Source organism: Acanthopagrus latus, chromosome 21 (genome assembly GCF_904848185.1).
Source record: "Acanthopagrus latus isolate v.2019 chromosome 21, fAcaLat1.1, whole genome shotgun sequence".
NCBI lineage: Eukaryota > Metazoa > Chordata > Actinopteri > Spariformes > Sparidae > Acanthopagrus > Acanthopagrus latus.
Genome location: NC_051059.1, coordinates 1,225,029 through 1,238,985, shown reverse-complemented (window position 1 = coordinate 1,238,985; position 13,957 = coordinate 1,225,029). Strand labels below are relative to the sequence as shown.

At 41.9% G+C, this 13,957-nt stretch overlaps 2 protein-coding genes across 11 annotated transcripts in view; one reads left to right on the top strand and one right to left on the bottom strand.

Moving 5' to 3' along the window:
- Positions 1 to 275: 275 nt before the first annotated feature.
- blvra (biliverdin reductase A) lies at positions 276 to 10,435 on the bottom strand. Its single transcript, XM_037083554.1, has 7 exons — positions 10,157 to 10,435; positions 8,581 to 8,700; positions 7,471 to 7,590; positions 4,452 to 4,549; positions 3,985 to 4,092; positions 3,075 to 3,243; positions 276 to 1,618 (listed from the first exon to the last, which is right to left on the bottom strand). The coding sequence occupies exons 2-7, from the start codon at positions 8,697 to 8,699 to the stop codon at positions 1,363 to 1,365; spliced, it is 870 nt and encodes a 289-aa protein (XP_036939449.1). The 5' UTR covers position 8,700; positions 10,157 to 10,435; the 3' UTR covers positions 276 to 1,362.
- The window catches only part of LOC119010939 (cytochrome c oxidase assembly factor 1 homolog), a 14,593-nt gene continuing 10,206 nt past the window's right edge, over positions 9,571 to 13,957 (top strand). For 5 of the 10 annotated variants that reach the window (XM_037083567.1, XM_037083568.1, XM_037083565.1 and 2 more), the window contains exon 1: positions 9,571 to 9,708. The gene's annotated coding sequence lies outside the window, so the exon portion shown is untranslated. The remainder of the gene's footprint in view (positions 9,709 to 13,957) is intronic. The other 5 variants (XM_037083561.1, XM_037083559.1, XM_037083564.1 and 2 more) reach the window with 1 other exon arrangement.

Sequence of the window (13,957 nt, the reverse complement as noted above, 5' to 3'; positions counted from 1 at the left end):
CACGGAATTATAGCTTAATTGAATTTTTGAGAGAAACACTTTAATGGGGTGGCATTACCGTTTCTCTCTATCAACACGCCTGAGTAAATACAACATTCCATATGAAAAGTTGAGTCCCTACACTTTAAGTTTAAGAAAATGATGTCCAACAATCAGGTCTTGCAGTGCTCTACAAATAATTCCAATCAAGAAAAGTCTTTACACATGGATAAGAGTGGTGTCATGCTATGAACTTGAACTGATGTACTGCATAATCATATTAACTCACATTAGACTGAAATTATCAGCAAGACATTTATTGTTTCCAAAGAAATCATTGCAGAGTCTTTAATAATGAGAGACAATTCTGCAAGGTCGAGTCATGAAGCAAGCACATATGTCAAGATCACTTGGCTTTGTAGATATCAAGTATTCTGTTTTAAGAGCAAAAGAAGCAGATGAACCTCATCAATGCTGAATACACATCAATAGTAACATCATAAATCAGCAAACATGATGATGACAAAGACAATCTAATAATTTGTCAACCAGAAGGCCTGGCTGAATGGAGAGGTGAGGGCTCTGTCCAGAGCCAGGGAAGCTGCCTTTAAGTCAGGTGAGTGATATAAGTGATATATAACTGATCAGACATTAATCCTCTGTCTGTCTGTCTTTCTGTCTGTCCTTGTCATGACAGCATGAAGGCCTTCATTAGGCAGTGCAATATGGCCCCCATTTAACTTGAGCCTCTAGTCGATTACTTGTTACGGAACAATATGACTGTCATTAGTTTCAGAACACCTCATTTTACCCCTGCAGTTAATTTGATGAAAGTAACACAGAGGTAGTTTAATAAGCAATGCATTACTCTATACAATAATTTTGTAAAGTAACCTATTACTTTCAAATGAGAAATAGTTATTAATTAGTGGTATGGAATTTATTACAAGCAACTTGCCCAACACTGCCTATCAGAACTCGCTGTCCCATATTTAAACATGCAGAGTAAATAAAGAAGACTTCAGTAACACGGCGAGTGTTGCCCAGTATGGTTTTTACATTTATGTGGTAAAAACACTAATTGAAAGAGGAAAACACATTATCTTTATCTAACGGCTATGTCATGATGCTGGAGAGCTGCTCTGTATGATAACTCCAGTTGTTTCAGGCACACATGTCTGAATACATGCTGATCATGTTTATTGAGCTGTTATTCAGTTCAGTGACTCAGTTTTCAAACAGCAATTTTCTCTAGACTGATGAAATGCTGCACGCCAACTTTTTACAACTCCAACTAAAAAAAAAGCTTTAAGGGCATTGTGATGAAAAATAAGAATACACTCATGTTTAGATTTATGATCCTCATAACCTGCAGAGTCCTATTTAACTTTGGCAGAGCTGTTGTATTTTCTCTGCCAGTTCCAGGCAGTGCAAGATCCTGGTTTTCTCTCTGTGGAGCTCCTCGGGATTCACTTGGCCTGTCAGTTTGGCAGAGAAGTGGTTCAGGTCCTGCATGAAGAGGCCCACAGCCCCTCTGGGTGCAGGAGGGATCTGAGTCATAGTGCACGAGTCAAAGAGGAAGTTGATGTTCTTGGCCCTGGGAAGGCCCGGTCCCCGCTCCTCAATCCATGTCAGTGGTCTAAAAGTAGGGAGATGTTAATTAATTAATGTTTCCTTACAGCACATATGTGTTAACTGTCAATAACAACAAGAGAGGGGACAGGACATGAAAGATTCCCAATCTACTACTATTACTAGTCAATTCACCAGTCACCTTTAAACTTGTTGATATGGCCAGTCCCCAACTAATTTTATTATATAAAATATTTGCTTTCAACAAAACTGTGAAAGACACGTCGACAACATACATATTATGGGAGGCAAGGGTCCAGTAAACCCAACAGCTTAGACCAGGACAGTACAGACAGGACAAGACAAACACTGAGGGATGGATGGACTTTTAAAACAATACTGTGGATCCCTGTGAAGACATGCAGTGGGGTCCAAAAGTCCAAGACCATAGTGAAAACCTCCAATACTGTCAACAAAATCTGAAAACATTCAGATGAAAGTGACAGAAGTCAAACTTTAACAAAAAGGACCTGTCTCACCAGTCAAATCAAGGCTACACGAAAGGTCTCTAAAAAGGAGCAGTGCAGTGCCCAAAAACTGGATTTGCAGAAACTGGATCAGTTGAAAAGTGAGCACACCGTGACAAGATCAATACATCACGCTTAGTTCACCGAGAGATAGAAAAGAAACTTCATCACAGATACAGAATTGACTTTAGAAACAACACAAGAGTCCAGTCAGCAGTGGTCCTGTCAGAAGAAGCTGTCTTGTAGTGTCTAAGAGGACGAGCAGCAGTTTCTAAACCACTTCTCAGGAGGAAACAAGGACAAACACTTAGGGTGGGCGAAGAAATAACAGAATTTCACAGTGGGTGATAAAAAAAAGTCTGTTTACTGATGAATCCCAGTGATAGATTAGTGTCAGTAACAGAGGGGTGTATGTAAGGAGACAAACAGCAGACAGAATGATACCACAGTGTTTGAATCCACACTGAAACATGGAGCTGGAAGATTCATGTCTGGGGCTGTTTTCAGACTCCTGCACAGAAGCACCACTCTTTCTTCAGAGACATGCTCCACCCTCTGGTTTGATCTGGGTGGAGAAGGATTCATACTGCAGCGGGATAATGAGCCCAAACACCTCAAAGCTTTGACACAACTACTGAAGACCAAAGAAGACCGAGTCCTGACTGTCCTCCACAGTCACCTGACCTCAACTCCATTCAACATTAATGGGGACATGTGAAGACTGAGAAGGCCCAGCAGACTGTGACATCACGAGAAGCTTTGTGATCACCGTCAGATCATGCTGGGTAACATGATTCAGCGAGTTTTACAATAACTTGTGGAGTCCATGCAGCTCAGTGCATGAAGGAGAACAAACTGAAAATTTTCACTCAAACTGTTATTTTTTTTGCTATTTTATCATCATAAAATAGGATAACATCAGAGACAAATGCAAAAGTATTTTGGCCTCAGACTTTTGGAATAATGTGAAGACAAATACGATTTATCCCCTCTCACCTGTTGTCACGTGTGACTAGCTTTGCAGTCATCTTGCTGTAGTTGTTAACAGAGTCCTCCTCCATCGTTGCTGCTGCTGCTGACAGCTCACCGAACAACTCAACCAACCAGGTGAGACGAGCAATACCACTAAATGCTGGGAAACCAAATCCTGGCTTCAGAACTCCACCTTGAACAAAATACAGTAGAGGCACACTGAGCTCCAACCCTGAAGTGTGTGCTTTTTTGCAGTCTCTTAGGACAACTTTCCAGATCAGACTGTACATTAACCCTGTGTCTCGAACATTTTCACTCATACGTCTCATACAACAGATTCACTATCATTTGAATCCATGCAGCAGTCACAGTGATTAACACCACCTAGAGGCCTTACTCACGCTTCAAGTCTATTCTCTAGAATATACATGCGTAAACGTGAAGTTGATGCACAACATCCCCCTACTTTACTTTTTAGCATAATTTCACTTTATTCTTTCTGATAACCAGTTTCTTCCTTCTTCCTAGTTATTTATGGATTCTGAATTGTGTGCATGTTTTGAGAAGTATTAAACAAAGTTCTATCGACTTTTTTTTCCATCTTCTCCTCTGTCTCAAACTTAACCAGAGGCTGTAGGATTGAGGTGTAAAAGTGCTAATTATAAGTTTGGCTGTTTTTTTGCTGCTCGGCACTTTTGAAATGTTTGGACCAGATAGAAGCGGTGTGGACCAGCGCTTCAGTGTGGCGTGAGCATTTACGCCACACGAGTGCGTTGCTGAGACACAGAGTAAGACAGCTCGCAACACACTGGACAGCAGGACACTTGATAAACAGAATAACACTTATAAATACTTTTAATAGTAATGTTAACACAGAGGTAAGTCTGGATTACACCTCAGAAGTATTCTCCAGACACACACTCCAGTCTCTTACCAGTGAAATGAAGAGTGCCTTCCTGCAGCTGCTTTCCCTCTACCTGTCTCTTCAGTTCTTTGAAGTCTTCTGTTAGCAGCTCAATGTGTTCCTCATGAAGAACCACTCCTGACACACACACACACACACACACACACACACACACACACACACACACACACACACACACACACACACACACACACACACACACACACACACACACACACACACACACACACACACACACACACACACACACACACACACACACACAGCCCTGAATGGTTAGCCCAGATATTTCCTCATCGTGGAAGATGTTCGTTCATTAAAATAACACTGTTGATTTTAGTGCATATGAAACAAGCTCATCAACTTCCTGAGATGTATTATTGCACTGAACCCTCCCATGGATTTGACAGCACTTCCCTTACCTCCACATGGAACATACATATCTGTACTTACACACTGTTATAAATGAGTATCACCTTTTTGCTGGGCAATATCCCAGAGCTCCACGGCAGCCCTGTAGTTGATGGTCATGGGATACTCAACACAGACGTGTTTCCCTGCCTGCAGAAAGGTTCTGATGAGACAGGAGGATTTTTCGTGGTCAAAACTGGAATTCTGATAAGAAACTGTAAGTTGTGATTCTGTTTCTCAGCAGAAATACAGGCTCCCTACAGCCATAAAGGCACACAGTGTCTGGTGTAATAATGCAGTGAAAGAAGATGATCAGCTATTGTATTTATTCTGTTTGTCTGATATATTATTTTCAGAAAGAAAAACTATACTATAAAGATTATTTGTAATATTAGTGCAGAGGAAGTAGTGAAGCCTTCTCATCAGAAAGAGCTGCCTGCTGCTGCTGAAAACCAGAGAGCTACGTCACCAGCGTAACCAGGGAACTTGTTATTTACAGATTTTTTTTTTTTTTTTTCATTTTTGTTTTATGTTGTACAATTTCACAGGATAAGTGACGTCTGTTTAACCAGTATTGACAGGCATTACCTCTGTCAAGGCATCAAGGCAAAATCAGATTTCCAGAAACAGTCAGTTCTTCAGCTTCCACGTTAATAATACAGTTTACAGTTGTTTTTTCAGCTCATTTAGGGTTAGGGTTAAGTAAGTAAAGTATTTAACACTTTCCCACATAACATTCAACTGGTTTCTGCATAACTTATGCTGATCGTACCATGCTGTCAGACTTCCCCTCAGCACGACATTAAACAACTTAGTTTAAGCTGGTTTCTGTCAACTTCTGCAGGTCCATCCAACTTCCATCCAACAACTAGAAAAATTGACATAAACATTTTAATTTAAATTTAAATTTACAAATCAGCTTTTTATAGTTAGTCACCATAAATTGCTAATTAACAACAAATACAAGTTCATATTCAAGAATCAAGTGACTTAAACAGTAAAATTCACAATCATTTCATTTAAGTACCTGTTTCTGAAATTACTAGAAAAAGGTATTGAGGAAAAATCTACAATATTATTAAGACAATGTAAATAAATAATAAATGTGCTGTAAAAACTGGAACCATGGAAACAGACTTCTTCCCCCAAAGTAGAGGAGTGAAGCAGGGCTGCAGTCTGACCCCCACCCTGTTTGATATTTACATCGACCAACTGGCCAAATCCCTGGAAGAGTCAGAGATCCCTGGTCTCACCCTCTCTGACATAGAAGTCAAATGTTTACTGTTGGCAGATGACCTAATACTGCTCACTCCATCTAAGGAGGCTTTACAAAAGCAACAAGATCAACTGTTAAAGTTCTGTCAGACCTGGGCCCTGACCGTTAACCTAGAAAAGACAAAAGTCATGGTCTTCCAGAAGTGTCAGAAAAATCCCCACAGGTTCCACCTGGACTCTACGGATATAGAAAACACACACAGCTACACATATTTAGGAATAAATATCACATCGACAGGAAATTTTAATATGGCCATTAAGGATCTGCGAGACAAAAGCAGAAGAGCTTTATGGAATATAAAGAAATCTTCAAACATAGACATACCTGTCAAAATCTGGATCAAAATATTTCAATCAATAATTGAACCAATTGGATTGTATGGTAGTGAAATGTGGGACCCTTACATGAACTACGACTTTCAAAAATAGGACAAACACCCAATTGAAAGCTTGCACACTGAGATCTGCAAAAACATCCTCAGCGTCCACAGGAACACCCCCAATAATGGATGCAGAGCTGAACTGGGCCAATTTCCCCTGTTAATTTGGATCCAAAAAAGAGCTATAAAGTTCTACCAACACTTCAGAGCCAGCGAGCCCAGCTCTTACCACTACAAAGCCCTACAATGCCAAGAGGAGAGCAAAGAAGGGAGTCCCCTCAGCCAGCTGGTCCACAGGCACCAAGACCGCCCTCACACCATCCAGCCCAACCAAATTATAGCAAAAGAAAAAGACAATTACATCAACTATTGGACATCTACAACCAAAACCCAAAGCAAACTCCAATGCTACTTGGCCCTAAACAGACAGTATTCCATGGCAGATTATCTGAGCTCTGTAACTGAACTGAAACTGAGAAAAACATTGACTATGTACAGATTCAGCGACCACAGCCTGGCCTTAGTGGCGGACACAGACAGACATGGCTGCCCAGAGAGGACCGGCTGTGTCGGCTCTGTCCACACAGACAGGTGGAGACAGAGCAGCACTTCCTGCTGCACTGTGACACATACACAGACATCAGAACCCAGATATACACTAAAATCACATGTACAACCCCAAACTTCCACATTCTCTCAGAGCAAGAAAAATTACACCATTTACTGGGAGAAAAAAACTGGCACTGCTGTAGATGCAACAAGATATGTAAACACCTGCCACAGGAGAAGAGACACGCTACACAACACCTGACATGATTCATACCTGCACACTGATATGCTGTTTATTATTGCTATTATTGTTATTATTATCATTATTATTGTTAACATTCTTGTTCTGTATCCCTGTACGCTTTGGCAATATTGTGAACCACAGTCATGCGAATAAAGCTTGTTGAAATTGAAACTGAAAATTGACAGAGAACGACCAGTGACCTGCAGATGTTAGACAGAAACTAGCTGGAAGTTTCCAGGGGACATACATTAAATACATTAGCAATTATTAGTTAGCTAATTTCCAGTCCTGTCAAAAGAAGTTTTACCTGCCTTATCTTTGGCAGCATGTTGTGTGTCAGTATACAGCCGATACGCTGTCAGCTATAATCTCAGTCTGTTGCTTAGCTCTGCTTGTTATTATGAAGTGAGCACTGTGAGCTGTCTTTGTACAATATGTGCTGAAATGTAGCAGATATTTTAGAATGAAGTTTGTGTATCCCAGTGTGACTCTTTCACTGTAAGCAGAATCAAAGATGTTGGATTCACTTTCTAGGACCAGTGGGCCAACACCGTTCTAAATTCTTTTACTAGCGTTTCACATGCAACACTGATCGCGTGCAGAGACTTTTTTGCAGTCGTCTGTCTCACACAATACCTGACGTCGTTCTCATGCAACACATTCTCTGTGCAGATGAACACCACCTGGATGTCCTCCCTGCTCACAGCCTCTTCTACTGATATCTGACTCACTCCCTGCTGAGGCTCAAGGCTTCTCCTGTTGACAGAAACACATGTTAGGATGACAGTAATGAGAACGCTGCTTCAATCACAGACATTCTCAGCGCCTGCAGCTGTGATAATGCAGTGAAAAAAGTAAAATGTCAGACAGGGTTATATCCTCTGTAGGTACAAGATCTTAGTACACAATGCATTTTGGTGCAGTGTTTGCACTAGACTGTGGGGGGGGTTACTGTTCCCATTTCTAGTTACCTTCAAGTGTTTATTTTCACCTCCTGACTGCTGTTTTTAAATGACTGAGTGAATGATTGGTCATTGACTTGTCAGTAGAGATTCATCATGACAGAATTATCACCCTCTGACAGAGACTGAGGTGACACTTCCTCTTGATCTCAGCTCAGCTTCCCTACTGATCTAACAATTCCTTCATTAAGCTTCTAAACTTCAATACATCCATTTCAATCCCGGTTAAATGTTACACATTCTTTTATTATACTTACTTAGGGGGGCTGGACATACTTGTATCTGTGTATAGCAGGAGTACATGGATCTCAATTTTTCTGACAAATGACTCAGTGCAGGTTGCAATAAAACAGGAAATCAATGTGGGACTGTATGATATTGTGCCGGACAGCTTTTTCCAGACACTAATGAGGATATTTGTGATTACCCTGATAATGGAAATTGACCACAATCAACAGATTTGTATCTCGTATGCATTAAATCTCATGCCGACACCTCTCTCTGCTGGAGAATGTAGTGTTGCATGCTGTGGACACAGGCATGTAGCCTATTGACTGTTAATAAGTCAGGCAAAATCCTATGTGGACTTGTATGTGCACACAGACATTAAAATAAAGAAATCAAGAACACGTAAAGAACACATGCCTCATTTAGGCACATTCTCAATTTATTCTGTATGACTTCACACTCAAATGCAGACAGATATGACAGCCAGAGTCCCTTATGCTGCCCTCACGTATTGTTTCAGGGCACACTGCTACATGCTGAGCAGCCTGTGTGTTACCTGGAGATGAATCCTCTGACCGTGAGTTTCTCTGCAGGACTGCCAGGCAGCGGAGACAGCATGTCTCTAATCCTCACCCAGCCAGCTGTGCCGATGCCTACCACCACTGCTCCAAACATACTGACAAACAAAGAGGGAAGGTTCTGGGTCAGGGTTAGGGGTTAGTGTTCATCTTAACTGACACTAAAACGCTTCCTGTCCTGAGAGGAGGAGGTCTGCAGACCAGTTACCACAGAGGTTACACAATAAATGGACGGGATGATGTCCGGGGCTGAGCTGGGTCACACTGTGATTCACAGTGTTGGGAAAGTTCACTTTCTTCATGAACTAGTTCAAAGTTAAGTTCACAAATGTTAAAATGAGCTAGTTCAGTTCATAGTTCATAATTCAAAATTTTGAACTAAGTTCACAGTTCCAAATATGAACTAGCTCATAGTTCTTTTTTTTTTTTGTAACAAATGTTGCTGTGAGCTATTATTTTTCTAAATTATTGTCACAGCCCATATAGAACCACAGACAGATAGAGCAGGTTGTCCAGCTGCAGCTGGGAGATGAAGACAGCGAAGCCGCTACTGTACACTGGTAATATGATCTGGGCGGTGGAGGATCTGTTTTGGCTCACCTTTGCCATGTCTTTTGATTTTTTTATTCACTCACACATAAGGGTACCTTGAAAGACTAGCCGGGTGCTTTAGTGCATTGTGCCGTTTTAGGTTTGCTGTTGAAAGGTTTGCTGAATTTTACACAAAAAGATCAGATATTTTCCACCTGGATCATCACTGACCTTTTCATAAAATTGTTTTAAGTAATCATACATATCATCATCAATCACAGATGCCGTATTACTGGTGGAGGCAGGGTCTGGGGTAGTGCTGCTGCCTTCATTTGTTTTTGCCTCCATGCTCAGCATGTTGATGAGGCATGCGGCGGTGCGACTCTGTGGTTGCTGGTGATGCCAGTGTTATATCCGGTGAGAACGAACTACTCTGTGTTCGTTTGGTAATGCCTCACTGCATGTTTGGTATGCGGCTGTTTCTGTCTGAAATAGCTAAGTTTCGTTTCTCGAAAGTAAAGCGACTTGCATGCACAAACCCCTCGTCCAGCGTCCTTTTTATACACAACAGCCAGGTAGGGTGATATTCCGCTACACACTACTGCCTGTTTACGGTGAGTTCTAGTCGGTTTTCGACTGGAAGGCTCGATGGAAATCTGCCTCGGTCTTGAACGAAGTTAAACTGTGAGAGCGCGCCGTTCACAAACGCCAGAATAAACGCGTTCACAATAACGTTCATCAGGCAGAAGTACGTACGTTCAGTTCACGTTCGCCCAAAATGTGAACGCGTTCAGGCACAACACCGACTGTGAGGATGTGCTGCGGGGCCCGCTCACAATAGTCAGTGAGAGCTGACGCACCTACTGAACCCCGTCAGAACATCTACAGAGGTCCTTCATGGCATCAAAACCGAACACAACCTGACAGCATCGTCCGTGTACAGCCGGTTCAGTGCCGACATGGACACACACAGTCGGAGGCAGCATACAGACACCGTTAATAGACATGTCGTTGCCGTCTTACCCGCTCTGATTCAGCTCGTCACCGACCCAAACGAGGAACTGTTGTCGTACTTTCCTTGTCCGGATGACATAACACGGAGGCAGAGCTGGTGATGACCCACTCTTCTGTCCGCCTGTTACCGAAACAGCGCCGCAGCCACGACACGAGGAGCGCTTGTTCTGCTGCAGCTGTCTGCTGGTGGGAGAGGGGCGGAGCTGTGCGTACTCAAAACTTTGAGATGCTACTTTGCCTTTGTGTCGAGCGGTGTGGCTTCCATGAAAGTGGAAATTATTGTTTAGGATGCTTGAAAACTAATGACACCAGGTGCACCTGCCAGAAGCAGCAAAAATGTAATAGCTGAAGTGGGTTTTAGGATTGGGTTTGGCAAAATGGCTTGTTTAGACCCCCATACACATTTCAGCATAGCAGCCTTTGCAGTTTATAAATTTAAAAAAATATTTTTCCTTAAAAAACAAAAAATAAATGGTCGTAACTCTTTAGCACCATCATCTCTTTTAGGTCATTCACATGTCAACATTTTCCAGAAACTGGTATCAGCGCTACAATCTGTGTTTGTATTTGTGTCCCCATTGGTGGTTAACAGAGAGAAACAATGAACAGAACAGAAAATTCAATAAAAAGTAAGTTATCTGTACAACAATATGTACTTCCACTGAGATATTATGGCAGGGTAAACAGTGCTGCAGGTAATAACATTCATTTATTAGCATCTGTCCATATTACCCTAGCTTCACAACAGCATTCTGATAACATCTTTTGGAGATAAACATGCAGTGCATGGCAAACTCCATGAGCAGTTCAATCGCTACTTAAGTTATTTTTTCAGAATCAGTTTGAGACACACCCGTGGAATCCTCCAGCCTGTAACGTAGAGATAAGATAGATTCAACTGCCCCCTCTTATTTGTTCAAATGAGGCTGAACTCTGTCAGTGCACTGTACGCCAAACACCCAGACACAAGAACTGTTTGTTAGGACAGGCCATCACTCTGATGAACAGTTAACATCAACCAGAGAAATAGCCCCCATCACAATGAACGCAATCTGTAGTTATCATTTATATAGTTTAAATACATGTTGGCTTTTAATCAGCAAAAACACGGGTTGGAAATAATTATCATTTAGCCTCTTAGAACCTTTTGTTGGTTACAGAGAGGATCGTGACACCTGACCCTTCCACTGGTCGGCCATGTACCTACTAATTAACTAATCTAGGATGTTCATTAAGAGACAGTAAGAAAGGTATTAACACCCTTTCAGAGAAGTGGAGAGAGATTATCATTCACTAGGGGAACCTAGGTCACGTGGTAAAGAAATCTTCACAGAGACTGAAAAAGATTGACCAACAAATCTAAACTCAAAATATCAAATGAACACAGAGAGGCCACTCGAGTCCTCATGTCTCAAGTCGAGAATCTTTTGCTTCCGAGTCGATTCTCATGTCATCAAAATAGTGACTTGAGTCAACTCGAGTCCACATCTTTGTAGCAGCTTGAGCTGTTGTAAGATTATTCTCCAATGCAGTTTCTTTTATAACCAAACTGTTCATAAAAGCAATGATGGAGGTCTATGATGTCTCTCTCACACACACACACACCAGTTGGTGTCTGGCACATGAACTGGCATTTCTTATAGTTTTACTGGCTGAACACACAGTCCACACCTGGAGCAGAAGCATGTGTGTGGTCAGTGAAACAGGCTCATGTTCCATCGTCATGTGGATTAATTCAGTCCACAAGGGGCCTCAGGCAGACTCTCTGCAGACTTAATGTTACCAGCACAATGTGAGAGTGGTCAAGAAGATCCCTGAATAGGTCTATAGTTTTGTATCCTGTATCATTCCAATTTAACCAGGCTACCAGCTGATGAGTATCTTCGGTTATTGATACTACGTTATGGTGTTAGTTTTCTTCTGTCAATAATAATGCAAATTTTTGCCATGTAAGAAATCAATCTTGATCGTTTGAACTGGAGATGGCTATACAGAGCTGACAGAGGTGTGGTGTGACTGAAGGCGGAAGCATGGCTGTCAGGGAGGACTAACAGCTAAGCCAAAAGCTAACCCCTATAAAACATCACTCCCATCTATCTTCCTCTCAAATGTTCATTCCCTGGAGAACAAACTGGATCATCTGCAGCTGGAATGAACAAGTAAATGAGAGATGAGGAACTGTTACACAATAATTCTGACAGGCATGGCTAAACCGGTCAGCTCTAAGGGACTGGCTACATTTCGGGCTGACGGGAGCTGCGCACCCAGTGGTAAATCTTGAGGGGGTGGTCTGTGTATTTACATCAACAACAACAGGTGTATAAATGCTAAGCTTGTCTCAAGCCATTGCTCATCGGACATTGAGCTTTTGAATGTAAACTGCAGACCATTCTATCTGCGCAGGCAGTTTACCTTAGTTTCCATCACTGCTGTGTACGTGCCCCCCAGGCATTGACACTAAAGAGGCCATGAAAGTTCTCTACTGGACTATCAGTGAGTTGCAATCTACTCACACTGAGGGCTTCTTCATTGTCACCGGGGATTTCAACCAGGCCAACATGAAGTCAGTTCTCCCACATTTCCACCAGCATTTCCACCACCATGAACAACACATTCAGAGCAGCTCCCCATCCCCACTTGGCTCTTCAGACCATCTATCTGTTATGCTAATTCCAGCATATAAGCCCCTGTTGGTCAGAGGAAAACCTACAATGAGGCAGGTGAGGGTGTGGTCTGAGGGGGCTATGGAGGCACCACAGGACTGTTTTGAGAGCACTTACTGGGATATGTTCAAAGCAGCTGCCACTTATGACAATCATATCATGAGTATGCCATGTCTGTGTCAGCCTGCATCAACAAATGCACAGACATCAGCTGGCAAATCCATCACCACCCAGGCCAACCAAAAACCCTGGATGACTGATGAAGTATGCAAAATGCTAAAGGCACGGAACTCAGCATTCAAGTCTGGTGATGAGATGGCACTGGGAACAGTAAGAGCCAACTTGAACCATACCATCAGACTAGCAAAGCGTGCTCATAGTTGAAATACCCAAGACTTTTGCCATAATCCCGCTAACACCAGGGATATATGGCAAGGCATACAGACTATCACCAACTACAGGATTGCCCCTCCTGCATGTGATGAAGATGTGGACTTCCTCAATGAACTAAATGAGCCCTCCTGCTCCTGCACTACCTACTCTCAAAAATGTCACTTTCACTGATCTGCACTTAGTGTGTTTCTGTTTTTAATATCTTTTATTCTTATTGTGGAATTTTTTGATATACTTTATACTTACATATTTTAATTCTATGCTGAGCCCCCGAAACAAAATTTCATTCTGTGTTAATTTGTTGCACACTGAATGACAATAAAGTCTGTCTAAGTCTAAATGTCTAAGTCTGAGTCTATAACAGGGTGGCATGTTGTGGAGAGGAGGACTTTGGGGTTGTGATTTTGTTCAAAAGTGATCTTCGCGTAACAGGCTTGTTTTTCTTTTTGATTATTGTAGATTCTGCAGACTGTATTGTAGACTCTTTGATATGTCAAACTCTACTTTCCTCCACTGTCTCTCAGCAAGAGACAATTAGGAGCTGAACAGACTTCTACTGTTCCAGCTAACACAGTCAGGATCCTCTGATACGACTGCTAGAGTCGTCATTGCCACTTTAACACAGGCCAACTGTGTAAGCCTGTGTACGCAATGAATTACACTGATAACATTTTCCTCCTCAGCACTAGCATAATTTAGAAAATTAAAAACAAATGATAAAATAATATTTTTGTTTCTCTAAAACTGTTCCAAA

What these genes read in the sequence shown, in the direction of transcription:
- blvra (XM_037083554.1), bottom strand. Translation starts at nt 8,699, where the DNA reads ATGTTTGGAGCAGTGGTGGTAGGCATCGGCACAGCTGGCTGGGTGAGG. An exon ending in GTCAGAGGATTCATCTCCAG is followed by an intron (nt 7,591 to 8,580) that starts GTAACACACAGG and finishes TTCTGTCAACAG; the next exon opens with GAGAAGCCTTGAGCCTCAGC. An exon ending in TTGCATGAGAACGACGTCAG is followed by an intron (nt 4,550 to 7,470) that starts GTATTGTGTGAG and finishes CTGTCTCATCAG; the next exon opens with AACCTTTCTGCAGGCAGGGA.